Here is a 17980-nt window from a genome sequence, read left to right on the forward strand (position 1 = left end):
GGTTAGTGAGATCTAAAGGAAATGGTTAAACTAACAAATTTTAAGAGAAAAGCTACAGAATATAGGCCAAGTTTTGAATCCAAAGAATAGAGCTCAGTTGACCCTTCTATTCTCATCGAGTCCCCAGGGTCAACTGACTAACCTCAGGATTCTAAACCCTTTCCAACTGTCAGAAACTCTGCATTAAGGCTTTGCAGGGCTAATATGCACCCGTTTGCAATACAGAATACAAGTTCTGAAGTTTTATCTTCCAGATAACAAATTTTAATTTCCTCAATCTTATTTTGACTGTGCCTTATATGCAGTTCATTTCAGTATCTATGGGTTTAGTTTATGTTTTAATATCCAAATGTTTACATATCTTTTTCTAAATGATTTCATTTTTCTTTTTATGTGTATCAACAGATATATATATATATATATATATTAAATAGTTAGCAGGTATCAGGTATTGTACGAAATTCTGGAGATTAAATATAAGAGTAAACCAGTCCCTGCTCTCAAGAACTTTATATTCTATATCTATATAGTACAAAAACATTATTCTTTGTCCCAAACCAAACTGTTAACTCTTCAAAAGGAAGGTACTATCTTGAGCTTTTGTTCCTTCCAGAGCCCTTAGCACCTCATATAATATTTTGTATAACAGTAGTACTTAAATTTTAAAAATTCAATTAATATTGTTCATTTAGTGGAAAACATGACTGGAATTCAGAATTTTAAAAAATCTATTTCACCAGGTACTGTATTTTAGAAAATTGTTGCCCATAGTTACAATTTGTAACCCCTTGCATGCAGGCCCTTCCTTTCTAAAACGTGCATGTTCAAAAGCAAGAATACTAAAAACTTTGGTTTCTCAACAAGATAATTTTTTAGACCATATCTAATGTAAAATACATGTATACACAGGGGTGAATAGAAACCAATATATACAAATGCCCAACACATAGTTGCCTATCTTTGAAAATTTGACTTTTATTTAAAACATTATAATGATTCTTTAGATAAGTGTTATTTTTAAGAGGAAAACTGACCTAGGAATAAGAAGACTTGCCTTCTATTTCTGTCCCTTAACAGTAATTAGTGACATGACCTTGAGGAAATCACTTCTCTTATTTCAGTCTCTTCTTTTATTATTTAAATAAACCCAATCTTTTTTTAAACCATTTATTAATATTCATTTTTAACATGGTTACATGATTCAAGCTCCTACTTTCCCCTCCACCCCCCCACCCCTGCTCTCCTCCCACCCATGGCCGATGCACATTTCCACTGGTTTTAACATGTGTCATTGATCAAGACCTATTTCCAAATTGTTGTTAATTCCATTGGTGTGGTGGTTTCGAGTCTACATCCCCAATCATGTCTGCCTCAACCCATGCGTTCAAGCAGTTGTTTTTCTTATATGTTTCCTCTCCTGCAGTTCTTCCTCTGAATGTGGATAGTGTTCTCGTCCGTAAATCCCTCAGAAAAATAAACCCAATCTTAAAGGTCACTTGATTTTGGGATTCTCATATATTAATTTAGAAGAGGGAAAGTATTTTTCTTTTTATAAAAATTAATTAAGTTAGAATGTTTTTTCATGGTTACATGATTCATGATTTTTTCCTACCCATATTCCCTCCCCTCTCCCAGAGCTAACAAGTAATTCCATTGGATCATATGTGTATCATTGTTTAAAAACTATTTCTATATTATTCATATTTGTAGTAGAGCGATCTTTTAATGCCAAAATCACAATCATATCCCCATTGAACCTCGTGATCCATCATATGTTTTTCTTCTGCATTTCTACTCCCACAGTTCTTTCTCTAGTTGTGGATAGTGTTCTTTCTCATAAGTTCCTCTGGATTGTCCTGGATCACTGCATTGCTGCTAATAGAGAAGTCCATTACATTGGAATGTGCTCTAATGTTTCAGTCTTGGTGTTGCTCTGCATCAATTCCTGGAAGTCTTTCCAGTTCACATGAAATTCCTCCTGTTCATTATTTATTCCTTTTAGCACAATAATATTCCATCACCAACAGATACCACAATTTGTTCAGCCATTCTCCAATTGAAGGGCATCCCCTCATTTTCCATTTTTTTTTACCACCACAAAGAATGCAGCTATAAATATTTTTGTACAATAATTTTTCCTTATTATCTCTTTGGGGTACAAACCCAGCAGTAGTATGGCTGCCAAACTCTTCATTTTATAGATGATAGTTGAGATTTAGAGTTTATGTTACTTTCCCAGACACTCAGGTAGAAAATGTTAAAAGCAGGATTCAAATCTAGCTTTCCTGATTATAGATCTAAAATCATGTAGAATGCCATTGCAAATGATACTTCAAAAAGGAAACTCAGGGGCAATGCTTGAAACTAAGTTAAACAGAATGAGCTAAGATCTGATGATTATAGATTTAGGGCTGGAAGGTACCTTAGGAGGCTATCTGGTCCAATCTTCTCATATTACATGAAGTTCAGAGAAGGAAAAAGATGTCTAAGTTCACAAAAGGAGTAACCAGCAAATCTGGGATTCAATAAGCTTCTCTATCTCCATCATTCTTTCCACTGCCCTTATACTGTCTCTTATATTCTTTTCAAAATGTTTATTAATGATGGTCTGTTTCTTCTGAGGCTTGTCAACAAGGAAATGACATTATTAGTCATTAGCTGTGATACTTGGTCAAATCGCTTAATCTTGTTTTCTCCAATTTCCTTAAATGTAAAATGATTTGGAAAAGAAAGTGACAAACCACTCCAGATCTTCGCCAAGAAAATCCCAAATGGGGTCATGAAAAGCTGGACAAAAATGAAAAACAAATGGACATGATAAACACAATAATAGTTGTTTTTATAGTTGTAACCATAGTAGTATTTTTACAAGGCAAAATATAATTTAGATTGTTTTATTTGACAAAAGGTAGAGAATTGCAGTTACAGTAGGAAAAGAATATTCCATTTTCTGAAGCATAGATACCATTTTTAATGTCTTCTTTATGCTCCAAAGTAATGAGCAACCAAGTTTTTAGAAACATATGTTTAAAGCTGAAAAGAAAATTTGAGATTCATCTAATTCAGGGTTCCGAACTTTTTTTTTTTTTTTTTTGCATAGAACCTTTGACAGTCTGGTGAAACCTATGGGCTCCTCAGAATAATGTTTTTATACACATGAGAAAAATAAATAGTATTACAAAGGAAGCTAAATATCTTGAAAATGAAATTATAAAAGTATTTCTAAAAAACTCAGTATATGAATTATACACTAAGAACCTCCAAATTCTAGAAAAATTTTTTCATTTTACACATGAGTAAAGTGAGGCCTAGCAAAATTGTGCTTTGTTCAAGTTCATAGAGGCTGAAAGTGGTTCTTTTGAAAAAGTGTTCTAAATCCCTCTTGATTAGAGAAATGCACATTGAAACAACTCTGAGGTGCCACCTTACACTTAGCAGACTAGCCAATATGTCATCAAAGAAAAGTGATAAATGTTGGAAGGGATGTGGCAAAATTGGGACACTAATACACTGCTGGTGGAGTTGTAAATTGGCCCAACCATTCTGGAAGACAATTTGGAATTATGCCCAAAGGGCTTTAAAAGACTATCTGCCCTCTGATCCAGCCATACCACCACTGGGTTTGTACTCGAAAGAGATAATAAGGAAAAAGACTTATACAAAAATATTTATACCTGTGCTCTTTGTGGTAGCAAAAAATTGGAAAATGAGGAGATGCCTTTTGATTGGGGAATGGCTGAACAAATTGTGGTATCTGATGGTAATGGAATACTATTGTGCTGAAAGGAATAATGAACTGGAGGAATTCCATGTGAACTGGAATGACCTCCAGGAATTGATGCAGAGTGAAAGGAGCAGAGCTAGGAGAATCTTATACACAGAGATGGATACACTGTGGGCACAATCGAATGTAATGGACTTCTCAACTAGCAACAATGCAATGACCCAGGACAATTCTGAGGGACTTGTGAGAAAGAATGCTATCTACTTCCAGAGAAAGAACTGTGGTAGCAGAAACACAGAAGAAAAACATATGATCCATCATATAGTTTGATGGAGATATGATTAGGGTTTTAATGTTAAAGATCACTCCACCACAAATATGAATAACATGGAAATAGGTTTTGAACAATTATACATGTAAAACCCAATAGAATTGCTTGTAAGCTTCAGGAGGAGGGAAGGAAGAAGGGGAGACAGAAATCAGTAATCATGGAACCATGGAAAAATATTCTAAATAAATTTTTTTTTAATTTGGTTCTTTTGATTCTAAATCAACCACCTTTTCACACATTACACAGTGCATAATAAAAATAAAAAGAACAAGGTGAAACTAATTAGAACTATCACATATATGGGAATTGGGTGAAAAAAAACCAAAAGAAAACCAATATAGCTATAAATATCTATAGATATGTATATAATATAACAAATCTACATATAAATACAGACATGAAGAAAGAGAAATTATTTCAATTATTTGCCTTTATTCTATAAGAATTTTATGCTAGATTAAAAATACATTAATACTGAATGATGAAAAACTGAAAATAGTTTTTTATAATAGTAATTTCCTGTCTATTTTCATTTTGCTCTACACAACTCAAGTCAGAGATTACACCATTCCACTAAAAGAGATGATTCTCTTTTTCTTCCACTTTCACTATAAAGAACCAACAAAACAGACTTAACAAATCAACAGAATGGTCAATAAAATCCTAACTATTTATATGGCTACATAGATCTTAAAGTAAGAACCTCTAATAATAATAATAAATGCATACAAAGAATACAAGCAAGTCCTTTCCCCAAATGAAGCCAATAAATCACATATTAGAAAGAACATTTAGAATCAGCCTTTCTATGAATTACACAGTTGAAGAATCCTGGAAAGCAGCCAGAAATATATTGATTGTTAGATGTTTCTGATGGAAGTTTAGAAAGAGGAGTCAGGAGCAAAAATAATGTCTTCTTAGCTTCATGGCAAGACAGAGTATCATGATTTATTTTAGGATTGAAAGAAAATTAAAAAAAAATTTTACAGAATATTGATGATTTAATTCAATTAAATAGTCAGTGGAACTTCATATCAATAGTATGTTATTATCAACAATGAATATGTGACAATAATAGCTAGCATTCATATAGTGCTTCAAGTTTTGTCTAGTGCTTTATATGTTATATCATACAATGCTGACAATACCATTATGAGTTAGGTACAGGTATTATCACCATTTACAGATGAGGAAACTGAGGCAGGCAGTGGCTAAGTGACTTGCCAAAGCCTGTATTATGTCTAAGGCAGAATTGGAACTCCAACCCACATTTAGAGGAAGAACTACAGAAGAGGAAACACAGAAGAAAAACAACTGCTTGAACACTTGGGTTGATGAGGACATGATTGGGGATGTAGACCCGAAAGGACCACACCAATGTAACTATCAACAATATGTAAATAAGTCTTGACTGACCGCACATGTTAAAACCAGTGGAAATGTGAGTTAGCTATGGGGGGGGGGGAGTTTGAAGGGGTGAAGGGTAAAGCAAAAACATGAATTATGTAATCATGGAAAATTTTTCTAAAAATAAGAAATTAATTAAAAAACAAAAAATAAACAAACAAAAAAAGAATTGGAACTCCAGTCTGCCTGACTTCAAGTCCAGTGATCTATTTACTGTGTTATCTAGCTGTAGCTTATATCTGTAGTCATCTCTATTTTTATATCCTCTTTTTATATTTTGATTCATTTCTTGTGGAAGGAATAACTAACATTTTGGATGACAGATTCAGATTAATAATAATTATCAAACTAACAACAACAGCAACAGCAACAACTAACCTAACAGTTTAAGTTTTGCAAAGGTCTTCACAAATACTTCATTTTATCCTTACAACAACCCTGTAAGGTAAGTACCATTTTTATACTTATTTTATAGATGAGGAAACTGAGGCAGAGACACAAAAGTTAGGTGACTCGTTCAAGGTCACACATATCAATTGGATATCTTGAAATAGATATCCTATTAGTATCCTAAAATCCACATATGTGAAACTAAAGTCCTTCCCACCCCCCCAAAATTTTTTTTACTATTTACTAGTATTTATATTTACTATCATCATTTGAGGAAAAAATTGAACTTGTCTTCCTGACTCTATGAGCAGTGCTCTATCCATTTGAACATCCTTTGGACATCTCAACAAGCTCTAGAAAAATGGAATATAAGACGAAATTTCAACTGAAACACATGAAGTCTAAAAACGTCAACCTCAAAAGTGAAAAATTGAGAAAATATAGCTAAAACAGTACAGATGTGAAAGACGTCAGGATTTCAGTGAATCCAGAACTCAATGTGGGAGAAGAAACACAGAAGAAAAACAACTGCTTGATCACTTGGATCCATGGGGATATGATTGGGTATGTAGACTCTAAACGATCACCCTAATGCAAATATCAATAATATGGAAATATATCTTGATCAATGACACATGTAAAACCCAATGGAATTGAGGGTTGGTTGTAGGGGTGGGGTAGGAGGAGAGGAGGAAAAGAACATGAATCATGTAACCATGAAAAATTTTTCTTAATCAATAAAATTAAATTAAAAAAAGAATTCAATGAGTCTTCAGTATGACTCAGTAGCCAAAAAAAGCTGGTTAACAGAAGTGATCTAGAATGATGGTAATAGTCTTGCTGTTCTATTGTGCCCTGAACAGAAAACAATTGGAATACTAGAGTTAGCTCTGTAGGACAGATTTGAGAAAGGACATGAACAAACTAGAGAATATTCAAAGGTTGGTGGCCAGTTACACAGTTATTAAACCTCTATTAAGAGTCCTTCTATGTGCCAGTCACTGTGCTAAGTGCTGGAGCTACAAACAGAAATAGAAGATAGTGTCTGCTCCCAAGGAGTTCACAGTCTAGTAGGGGTAAAGATCAAAAGAGACGGCAGGCAAAAAAAAAAAAAAAAAAACAGGACAAAATTTTAAATAATGAACAGAGGGAAGGCACAAGGAATTAGGAGGACCAGGAAAAGCTTCTGGTAGAAGATAAGATTTTAGTTGGGACTTGAAGTAAGCCAGGGAAACCAGGAGGTCAAAATGAGTTGAGTGAACTTTACTGGTATGGAGGACATTTAGTAAAATACCCTGAGTCATAAAACAGAGTATCTTGTTGGAGGAACAGAAAGGCAGTCAGTGTCAGTAGATTGTAGTGGGGTGGGGGAGTGTAAGGTATATGAAAACCAAGAAAAATGGAGAGGAACAAGTTGGAATGCTGGAGAGTTTCATGGAAGTAGAGAGCCACTAGAGTTTATTTAATAGAGAGATAATATAATTAAGATAATATAATATAATTAAGATAATATAATATAACTAAGACTAGTACTTTAGAAAGATCACTTTTCAGATAAATGGAAGATGAACCAGAGTGGGAAAACTTGAAATAGGGAGACCAATAAGCAGGTTATTGAAATACCAAGTGTGAGGTAGTAAGATCCTGTACTGGGGTGGTGGCAATGCCAAGGGTGAGAAAGGGGGCATATTGGAGATGTTATAAAGATAAAATGGAGAACAGATTGTATAGGGAGGAAATTGAGAGTGAGGAGTCAAGAAAGATACCTGGGTTATGAATCAAGGTTCCTGGGAGAAAAGTGGTACCCTATGAGCAGAAGAGATGTTAAGAATGTTTATAGTAAATATAAATAATAGTAAATAGTAAAAGGAATTTTGGGGGGAGAATGAGTTCAGTTTTGGACATGTGGATTTTAAGATGCTTCTATGACATCTAGTTCAAGATACTCAATAAGCGTTTGGACATGAAACAGAGGTCTATAGAGATGTTAGAACTGGATAAATGGATTTGAGAATCATAAGCAAAGAGATAACTGAAAACATGGGAACTAATGCAATCACGAAGTGAAATAATATAAAGAAGAAAAGAGTGTCCAGGACAGGGCCCTGGGGGACACACCTGGTTAGCAGGTGTGTTTTGGGTGAAGATCTGTCATGGGAAAGTTAGGAGTAGTCAGAGAAGTGATGGGAGAACCAGGAAAGAGTAAAAATGATAACCTAGAGAGAAGAAGATATCTATGAGAAGAGAATGATTGATAGAGGTTACCAAAAAAGGATGACTGATAAAAATTGTGGCAGAAGGCATCCAGGTGTTGTAAGATGAGAAGGAAGGAAGAAGAAGGATCTCTCAGTAAATTGCCTCATTTTTTTGTAAAATATAAGACAAAGTTTTCAGCTGAGAGGGTGAGGTATAGGAAAGCCACAGAAGGTTTGAGGAGGAATGAAAAGGTGTGGAAGAGTTTCAGGGTTGATGATAAAGTGGCTAGGTTCCATAAAAAAGACTAGCTATAGGAATTAGAGAACAGAAGTTTGAGGGAGGATGGAGAAAAGGACATGAAAGCTATCTTCAAGTGTCTGAAGGCCTGTCATATATAAAAAGAATTCAGCTTGTTCTACTTGTCTCCAGAGGACTATATTAGGAGCAAGGAATTGAGGTTCCAGGGAGGCAGTTTTCTGTTTAATTTAAGGTATGCTTTCTTAAGAGTTAGAGATAATCAGGATCAAAATAGGCTGCCTCAGGAGGCAAGGACTTCCCATCCCTTACTTGGCATCTCAAAGCAAAAAAATTGAGACATATTATAGAAAAGGTTCTTATTCAGTATGACTCCTTCCAAATCTGTGATTATAAGGCTGATGGTTGAAAAGGAATCCTATATGAAATATAGAATGTAAATAAACTGGATCAGGTATATGAATTTGTCATATTCTTTTGTATAGACTTGTGATTAACTCTTTCTATCTGTGTAGATCAACAATTTCCCAGCAATGTGTATCAAAGAGCTGCCTTGGGAGCAACCAAAATTATATACTGTTATAAAAATGACCCATTTCCCATCTCTCCATGTCCCTCTTAAAAACACTGATCACTTAATGAAAGCACTATTTTTTGAGATCTTAATGTTTCTGCCACATCAGTCAAATATTGATGAAGTTGCCAGGTACTATGTATTCTGGGGGTAGAAATAAAAAAAGGATAAAATTGTTCCTAAATGGAAGGCACTTACATTGTAATTGGGAAAGGGATAAGTACATAATATATATATATACCGCACAAATTTAAAGAATATATAAATACGGATGTATAATAGTAGTAGAATCCAAGTTAGTTTGGGAAGGAGGGCACTAGCGAAGGTGGGATCAGGAAGACTTTCATGATGCAGATGCTTGCACTGTGACTTCAAGGAAGATGGTGACTCTATAAGACAGAGGTAAGAAGGGAGTGTGTTATAGACATGTGAAACAGCTAGTTCCACAAAGGCAGGAGATGGAATGTTAAATATGGAAACAAAGCAGATGCCCATCAACTGAGAAATGGCTAAACAAATTGTGGTACATGACAGCTGATAATAATAGTAAATAATATTTATATAGCACTTTAAAGCTTAAAATGTTTTATATGTATTCTCAATCTTAGAGGGCAGATACTATTATTACCTCTTTGTTTACAAATGAGTAAACTGAGGGCAGCTAGGTGGCTCAGTGGATTGAGTCTCAGGCTTAGTGATGGAAGGTCCTGGGTTCAAATCTTACCTCGGATACTTCCTAGTTGTCTGACCCTGGGCAATTCCCTTAACCCCCAATTCCTAGTACTTACTGCTCTTCTGCCTTGGAGCTAATATACAATATTGATTCTAAGATGGAAAGTGAGGTTTTTAAATAATAAATTTAATTTAATTTAAAAAAATTTAAATGAGTAAACGGAGGTTCTAAGAAGTAAAATAACTTGTCTAGACTCATACAGATAATATGTATATGAGGGAGGATTTGAACTTGGATCTGCCTGACTCTACATCTAAGGACTTTATTCACTACACTGAGCTAACTCTGTAATGTTATTGATCCATAAGAATAATTTAAATGAAGAATTCATAGAAACATTAGAAGACTTATATGAAATGATGCAAAGCGAATTAAACAAATCCAGGAAAGCAATATAAACAGAGACTACAAAAAATGTAAATGGAAGGAACAACAACCAAAAAAAACCAAACCCAAACTGAAGTCCAAATAATGACCACGACCAAGATTGAGCAGGCAGCTAGGTAGCCACAGTGGCTAGAGAACTAGACTTGGAGTCAGGAAGACTCCTCTTCCTAAGTTTGAATCTGACCTCATACAAGCTGTGTGACCCTGGGCAAGTCCCTTAACCCTGCTTCCCTTTCCTCACCTACAGCATGAGCAGGAGAAGAAAATAGCAAAGCACTCTAGTGTGTCTTCGCCAAGGAAATCCTAAATGAGGTCATGAAGAATCAAGAATGACTGAAAAGAGGAACAATAAACACAAAAGCAAAGCTAGACCTTGCCCAAAGTGGAGCAAATAGACCTTCTTCCCTTCTTTGAGAACTAGTAATGTGGCATCTATGATATCTACCGTCCTGCTCTGGTTATGTGGAAGTGCTTAGTTTTGCTGAAAACCTCCCTCTCTGCTCTTTTGAAAGCTTTCCTACAAAGGATAGGATATAGATAGATCTAAAATGGATGTGACATAAAAGGAAAAGATTTCAATAAAAATAAAATAACATTTAAAAAAATCCAGTTCAATTTAAACAAAAATGTAGACTCATTACTATATTTATTATTGAGGTTTTTAATGATGACTTTAGTCATCAAGTCTTTACTTCATTTCCAAAGAAAATCCTCAAAAGCCATGTCCAAGCAGCAGGGGATGAAGCTAATCATGCCATATAGCAAATATCCTGAACAGCAGGGAGGTCGCTCTAATACGATGTCCTCGCGTGCGTTCATCGAGTTTTGTAATTTACAAATACCATTTATAGCCACTTTAGGATGAGTAATTCCATTTTTGAAATCTTTCTCAGAATGAAGACTTACTTTCTTAGAAGGTAACATCAGGCGATCCAAAACAAAACCATCAACACACACATAAAACAACAAAGAAATAACAGAAAACATGCCCCCCCCCAAATGAATGAGAAATAAAATTAGAAAATTAAAAAAAATCAATCTTGAGTTTTAAGGAAAACATCATAATGAGGTAGGACACAATGCAATTCTTTATGAGTCCTACCAAGTGAATGCATGTTAAAAGTTTTAATTAGTTGTTTGAAAGAATTAAGTATAACACAGGGGTTACATGGGTTTAGTTGTAATAAAAATAATCTTTGACTTCATTAACGACTAATGAAAGACATGAAAAGTTCTTAGAAAAAGGCAGGCTTCCTCTTGCACTAGAATTTTATTTATATCTCTTATTATATAATATCTTTATAAGTGAACTGTTCTAGCAAAATGAGCCATTTAATTGATCTTATTTTCTATTAAGAGTTTTTAAATGATTACCATGAGAAGCAAAGTGTTTTGCTTTCACATTTTTAAAAAGTGAAATATATTGTATAAGAAAAGAAATGAGTGGTTTTATTTTGATAATCTTGGAAAGCTGCTATAAAATCCCGACAGGCAATTTTTTCATAGTTTTCCTTTATCTTTATCCTGTAGCAAATTTCATTTTAAAGAACAATCAATCAGAGGAAGGTTATTATTAATACCCTCAAATATGACTCCGATCTTTCTCTTCAAATCATGTCATGTTGGAGTGTAGCTTAACCATTTATCTTTCCATTACTAGATCACTAAAGAAAGAAAAGCATCATGATCAAAATGATTCAATCTTAAAGGTCAGATAAAAAAAAGAAACCTAAAAGTCTTACCCCAGCCTACCAAGGTGAAGCCCCAAAGATACTTGGTATCCGAAAAGAAAGCCACAAAGATGAGACTGTGTAGATAGAGGCCTTCCACTAGGATCCAATAGTAGTTTGTGGCCAAGAAGTAAATAAACATCACAACAGCAATCTTGCATCCCACCTGTTAAAAATAATGACAAGTTTTACTTTCTCCATGCAGTTGAACCAAACATCAATATGACATCTTTCATAACCTTAAACCTCAGGACGGGGTCTTTTTTTGCTTTTATTATTATATCACTTTATGCAGTGATGTAAACAAAATCCAGACCACCGAGATTTCATTTTAAGCAGATTTCTTATAAGAAGTTTGAAAAATCGTCAAATCAACAAGCATTTATTTTTTAAGTTCCTATTCTGTGCTAGATGCTGTGATAAACTCTGAATATACAAAGAAACTTTTCCAGTCCTGAATTTTTATTCTAATATTGAGGAGGGAGAAAATGATTCACCTGGTAAAACGAACAGATTTATGGATTAACTCAGGTATTGATTGAACATATACTATCCTTGTTGTTCCAAGACCTAGATTACTCAAATACTCCCGGATACTCTACTGCTTCCAAAATCCAATTGTCCGAGTTTATGGGTGAGCACTTTACTCTCTATTAACTGGGAAAAGTCAAATTCATTATTTGAAAATTATACCTATTTATTGTTAGCCAGGGAGCAAACAAGGCTTGTTTTCTCCATTTTGAAGATGTACATAGAAACAAAGGAAGTAAAAGAGGAAACACTAGAATGATTGTCAAGACAGTAACTTACACTCCAGAATTCCTGTGGTTTGATATTCAGGTCATAATAATGAGAGTCTAACATCAAAACGTCTACCTGTCATGAGAGTCAGATTCTAAAATATAATTGAATCTAAGTTGCCGGATTAGATGTATTGACTGAAAAGTTCCATCCATTTTTACACAGAAAAATGAACAATGCATGAACAAATCAAAATAGGGACAATAGGAAGAAGCAATGAAATCAACAATAGGAAACAATGTGTTAGATCTCTTTATCTTTGTTTTCTTTGTATTCATTGGAATGGTTTCAAAGCAAGCAAGACAAGACAAGTAGCATCATCCCACTGTTTGGCATTCTTGTGTCCTCTTCTGGATGGTCATGGCCATGTGTACTATTTTTTTTCTTTCTGAAAAGGGTTCTAATCATTCATGAGCAGACAATACTTACGTATTGTGATTTGTCCACTGGTGGTGCCACCATTATATTTCGTGGATCACCAATCATAAGTGACTCAAGTTCCTTTACACCCACATGAGAATGGACCACTTTGTCCTTAATAAAGATGCTTGCAGCCCTCAGCATGAAAGAAACAAATAAGTGCATGTGGATATAATTCCTGGTGCAATGCAGCCTCCTGAGAACAGGAAACAGAGAAGGAAAAGGTTTGGAGAGAATTATTAAGGGAACAAGAAGGGAGAAAAAGGAACAAATAGAAATGTCATGAATCTAAATAAAGAAGGAACTTTTTGCAAATCCATTAACCTATGACCTCAAGTGTAACTATAGGACCCTTACTAAAATGGGGGTTATTTGAAACCTAATTAATGTTTAAAATAATAAATTAGCATGTCCCCAAACCCACATAGATCAAATGAGTAAAATTTTCTATCATGCCCAATGAAAAATTAGCTGGACTAAATATTACTGAATCTCTCATGTTTATCCCAACGTAGTCGATAAATTATCTACATTGAAAAGGAACAAATGCAAGTTGGTCTAATTATTCTGTAATCAATTTTGAAATATGTTAAAAGGATTAATAAAATGTCCATATTCTTTGACCATGGCATCCCCGTGAAAGAAGTGAACCTCAAGGAGGTCAAAGATAGATCTCATATACACCAAGATGTTTAGAGCATTGGAATTTTTTTGTAATATTAAAAGGCTAGGAACAAAGTAGAAATCTACTATTTGTCATATATATAAACAAGCTGTAGTAGATGAATATAATGGAAATTTAGTGAGCAATAGGAAATGATAAATTTGGAGATTATGGAGGAACATGGAAAAACTTTTGACTCATGCCAAGTAAATTAGAGAAAATCTGGAGACAATACAAAATAATGATAACATAATGTGTAAAAAAATAAAAAATGAAAAAATAAATAATTTATAATGACTGTAATTGTTTTTAAAGAAGGTATATGACAATTATCATCCCTTTTTCCTTTGCAAAGGTGGAAAACTCTGCATACATAGTACTACAAATACTGTTAGAGTAGGTTGATGCATTGTTTTTTGGCTCATTTGTAGTAGATACTAAATGCTAGTTGGTTTGAAATAAATTTCTTTGTATTTTGTGGAAAGTTGATATCCTCTACCCAAAAGAAAATTATCTGAAAGTAGTTCTCGAGGAATTTAGCATCTATTTGGTGCAGAGCATTGTGCTACATTCGAGGAATCCAAAGGCAAAACCAAAAAAGAGACTTCTGTCTTCCAGGAGATTTCATTCTCTGAAATTGTTAAAGGATTATTTAAGAGATGGATTGAGGAGTGATTCTTTAATAACAATATGGGGAAAATAATAATTTCTCACTTCCATTATTACAAAGTCCTAGAATTTAGTTATTATAAGAGCTGGAGTCCTTCTCTGATGCTTAGCGGAGGTGACCCTGAGTTAGAGGTCCATCCAAAACACAGGAGCTTCACAGTTAGGCTTGGTGAGAGATTAGATATCTGCAAGTCATTAGAGGACCAGCCAGGAAGGCTTATCAAGGCTCATTTCAAAGATGGCATCAGAGTGATTAAGTTTTGGCCACAGGACTTCTACAAAATAATAGTGATAGTGATCTTTTGTTCTAATGAAACCCCATCCTTGAACTACTATAGTAAAAGATACCAAAATTCATTGTGTGCTCTTATCATGTTCTTTTTTCTTTTATGTATATACAGGAAACAATTTTATTCATATTCAGAGTAAATTTATGATAAGTGAAATGAGCCATTAAGCCACAAATATATCTTTTCATCATTCACACAGCTATCTTTGGCAAACAAATGAATTGTCATGTTGATTCATTGGCTTCTGGGCTTTATTCTGCTTTGATCTAGTGTGATTTTTGAAAAATGCACCAATTTGCTTATGTGATAAGAGCTTTGCCAAAATTGAATAATGGAAAGGTATAAGGCTGAATACATGAAATACAAATGTGGAATAAATGCATTTCAACATGGAAGGTCCTGGGACCTTTATGTCTTCTGTGGATAGGAAACAAGACCTCTCTCACTGTACAGAGGAACATGAGAAAAAGGGAATCATGACTGATCTGCTCACCGGAAATAACCAATGATGAAAATAGCTACAGCTAAGGAACTGAAGGAGATGGAATATCCAACAGTGTACATGATGTAGAGACGTTCAAAGAACTCCCGCTGGAGGAGAAACAAACAAGCTTATGTCATATAATTATTCCCTACTTATTTTCCTTCTTTGTGTAACAAAAGAAAATACATCCAGAAAATATGACACATTTTCTTTGGATATGAAATCACAAAATGTAGAGTTTTAGTTATCTTTTGGTATGCCACAAATAGGGTTGAACTTTTGTGTTTTACGCAATTTTAATCAACTTGGGTCCCTTTCCCTCTCTACTTATAAAATTATTATTTCCTCATTTGTTCATCCACCTTTTGGAAACACTTGGAAATCTTTGAAAGTACTAAGGAAGGTACTCAAAATTTTCTTAGTAACCTTTTCTCAAATTTCAAAAGAATATTTCCCTAAGATCTTCAGAGTTCACATTGCTTTTCCCAAATCTAATCATTTAAGATTGTATCATTTGTGTAAAACCAATAATACATAATTCATATATGAGAATTAAGTCAGGGCACTTCAAAGCTTTAAGTCTTGAGGGAAATAATTTTCAAATATTTTCTGAGATTGTTTTTTCAATATGGGGAATAAAAGAAAACTTAAAAAAATACAACTGGACCAATTATTTTATATAACATAACATGGTTAGGGCTCCACAATATGTATCTAATCAAACATAATTTAATTCATTTTTTAGATAAAAATGTAGATGCTATAATCTGTTCACTATTCCTAGTTATGATGCTATTTTGTGAGATTAGCAAGAATAGTTTTACAATGGAGTCATAATTCAATGTTACAAAAACATTTGTATAAGAGATAAAATTCAAAATCAAGGTTATAACAAGATGAAATTCCTTCTGAGGCACCTTAAACTAATATGTATATTGCTTTACTATAGTAGCCAAAGTAAATCCAAGACTGACAAACTTCTTTTTATTTTTATTTTTTTAAACCCTTACCTTCCATCTTGGAGTCAATACTGTGCATTGGCTCCAAGGCAGAAGAATGGTAAGGGCTAGGTAATGGGGGTTAAGTGACTTACCCAGGGTCACACAGCTAGGAAGTGTCTGAGGCCAGATTTGAAGCTAGGACCTCCTGTCTCTAGCCCTTGCCCTCAATCAACTGAGCTACCCAGCTGCCCCCAACAAACATCTTTTTAAAGGAGATATTTGGAAATGACGTTTAGCATCAAAATATTTAGTAACTTTTCAAAGAATTTATAGAATAGAATCTCTTCGTGCTGGGGAAGGTCAGGGTGAAGAGATGTGGCTATTTAAAAATTAAAAATCAGAGACACAAAAACTAACATTTATACAATGCTTTGATCTTCCAGCAATGGAATGTTGAGGTAAATGAGGTAATGAGGTAAATGCTAAAATTATCCCCATTTCACAAATATGGTAACAGCAGTGGAGGGAGGTATATCAAGACCAAAATCATCTAAGTCAGAATTCATGAAATATTACTAAATTAAATTGATTTCTTAATTGGAGAGTGATTTAAAGTGGTCTACTATCATTAGAAATCTCATTTAAACCTTTCATTAAAACCAATCTGTTTTTATGTATCTTTTACAAAATAGATATTATGAAATTGAATTCTATCATTTTAATTTAACTAAATCAAACATTATATGCATTTTAATTGAGTAAGCAATAACTGCATTACAACATGTAAACTACTCTATATTTCTTTATATGAAAAGTTCTAGAGGTCTTGCTATAATCACTTCTTTGTCTAAGCACTTGGCTGGGAGTCAAAAACAAATTGCAAATTTGAACTCAGAGCTCTCCCAGTGACTATCTATTTCATTATAGCAAAGTCTTCATCTCTTTGGTTTTGAGTTTCCTCTTCTGGAAGCTGAGGGTGGTGATGCTGGGAATAAATGATCTTTAAGGAACTAAGGAAAGTACTAACATTTTGTGTTTCATAATTGTAACTTTTCAAAATTTAGCAATCAGAGCTTTAATCTAGAGAGCTAAAAGTTTTATAAAAAAATTCTGAACCAAGAGCAAATCTATACCTGGGCCACATAGCTTTTAGAGATAGGATTTGAATCCAGATATTCCTGACTTTTATGGTAACTCTCCATTATGTCAAGATGCCTTTAATTTTTCAAATATTCATGAAATCAACAACCAGGAACCCTTTATAAGTTTTTTTTTTTAAAATATGCCATCTAAAGTCAAAAGGTACTCCCATTCAGTAGAGGGGAAGCCAGAATTTAAAATACTTTTGGTTTCAGGAAATGTAGGAGAAGGCAATTCATGAAGAGATTAGAAGCAACTATAGGATAATAGAATTTAGACTTAGAAAGCACCTTAAATGCCATCGAGTGACAACCCTTCGTTTATCATTATTGGTTTTCCATTTGGTAGATATTTAGAAGTAGCCCTGACTTAAGGAAGAAAAAGGAAGGTGTCCCATTCTCTGAGATTGGTGTTTGAAAGAGAAAATAAGCTCACATATCATTGGAAATGTCAGAAAGGACCAAGATACAGGTGAACAGTGACGTGTATATAATAGACACTAAATGTCTGCTTAAGTAAATAAAAGGAATGAAAGAATTTAATCTTATTCTTATGTTCTTAATGAAGAAAGCAGAAAAATGAGTTCCATACATAACTGAGGGATACCAAAAATATTTGAAGGGTCAGTATGCTATGCATTTCAAAAAACCAACATCCAGATACCTTTCCTGTGCTGCTTTCTGGTTGCAAGTAGCTGAGGCATTCTGAATAATTGGCCCACGTTTTATTTAAACTGTGCATAAAATCCCACGTTCCATTTGGGTTACAGTGCCTGAATGCAACTCCTGTAAAAATGCAAGGAAACATGTTTAGTCTGATCATTTCCCTTTAGTTCTATCACAAA

The 17980-nt window shown here is 34.0% G+C and overlaps 1 protein-coding gene across 2 annotated transcripts in view; it reads right to left on the reverse strand.

The window, feature by feature from the left end:
- PTH2R (parathyroid hormone 2 receptor) overlaps nucleotides 1-17980 on the reverse strand; it is a 120640-nt gene that overhangs the window by 65511 nt on the left and 37149 nt on the right. Inside the window, exons 4-7 of one of the 2 annotated variants that reach the window (XM_044667507.1) lie at nucleotides 17800-17921; nucleotides 15065-15162; nucleotides 12958-13144; nucleotides 11740-11893 (exon numbers count right to left, since the gene is read on the reverse strand). In XM_044667507.1, coding sequence (XP_044523442.1) covers nucleotides 11740-11893; nucleotides 12958-13144; nucleotides 15065-15162; nucleotides 17800-17921 — 561 coding nt within the window. Of the gene's footprint in view, nucleotides 1-11739; nucleotides 11894-12957; nucleotides 13145-15064; nucleotides 15163-17799; nucleotides 17922-17980 lie in introns of those variants that run through there. The other variant, XM_044667508.1, reaches the window with a different exon arrangement.

This window comes from Gracilinanus agilis, chromosome 3 (genome assembly GCF_016433145.1).
Source record: "Gracilinanus agilis isolate LMUSP501 chromosome 3, AgileGrace, whole genome shotgun sequence".
Lineage (NCBI taxonomy): Eukaryota > Metazoa > Chordata > Mammalia > Didelphimorphia > Didelphidae > Gracilinanus > Gracilinanus agilis.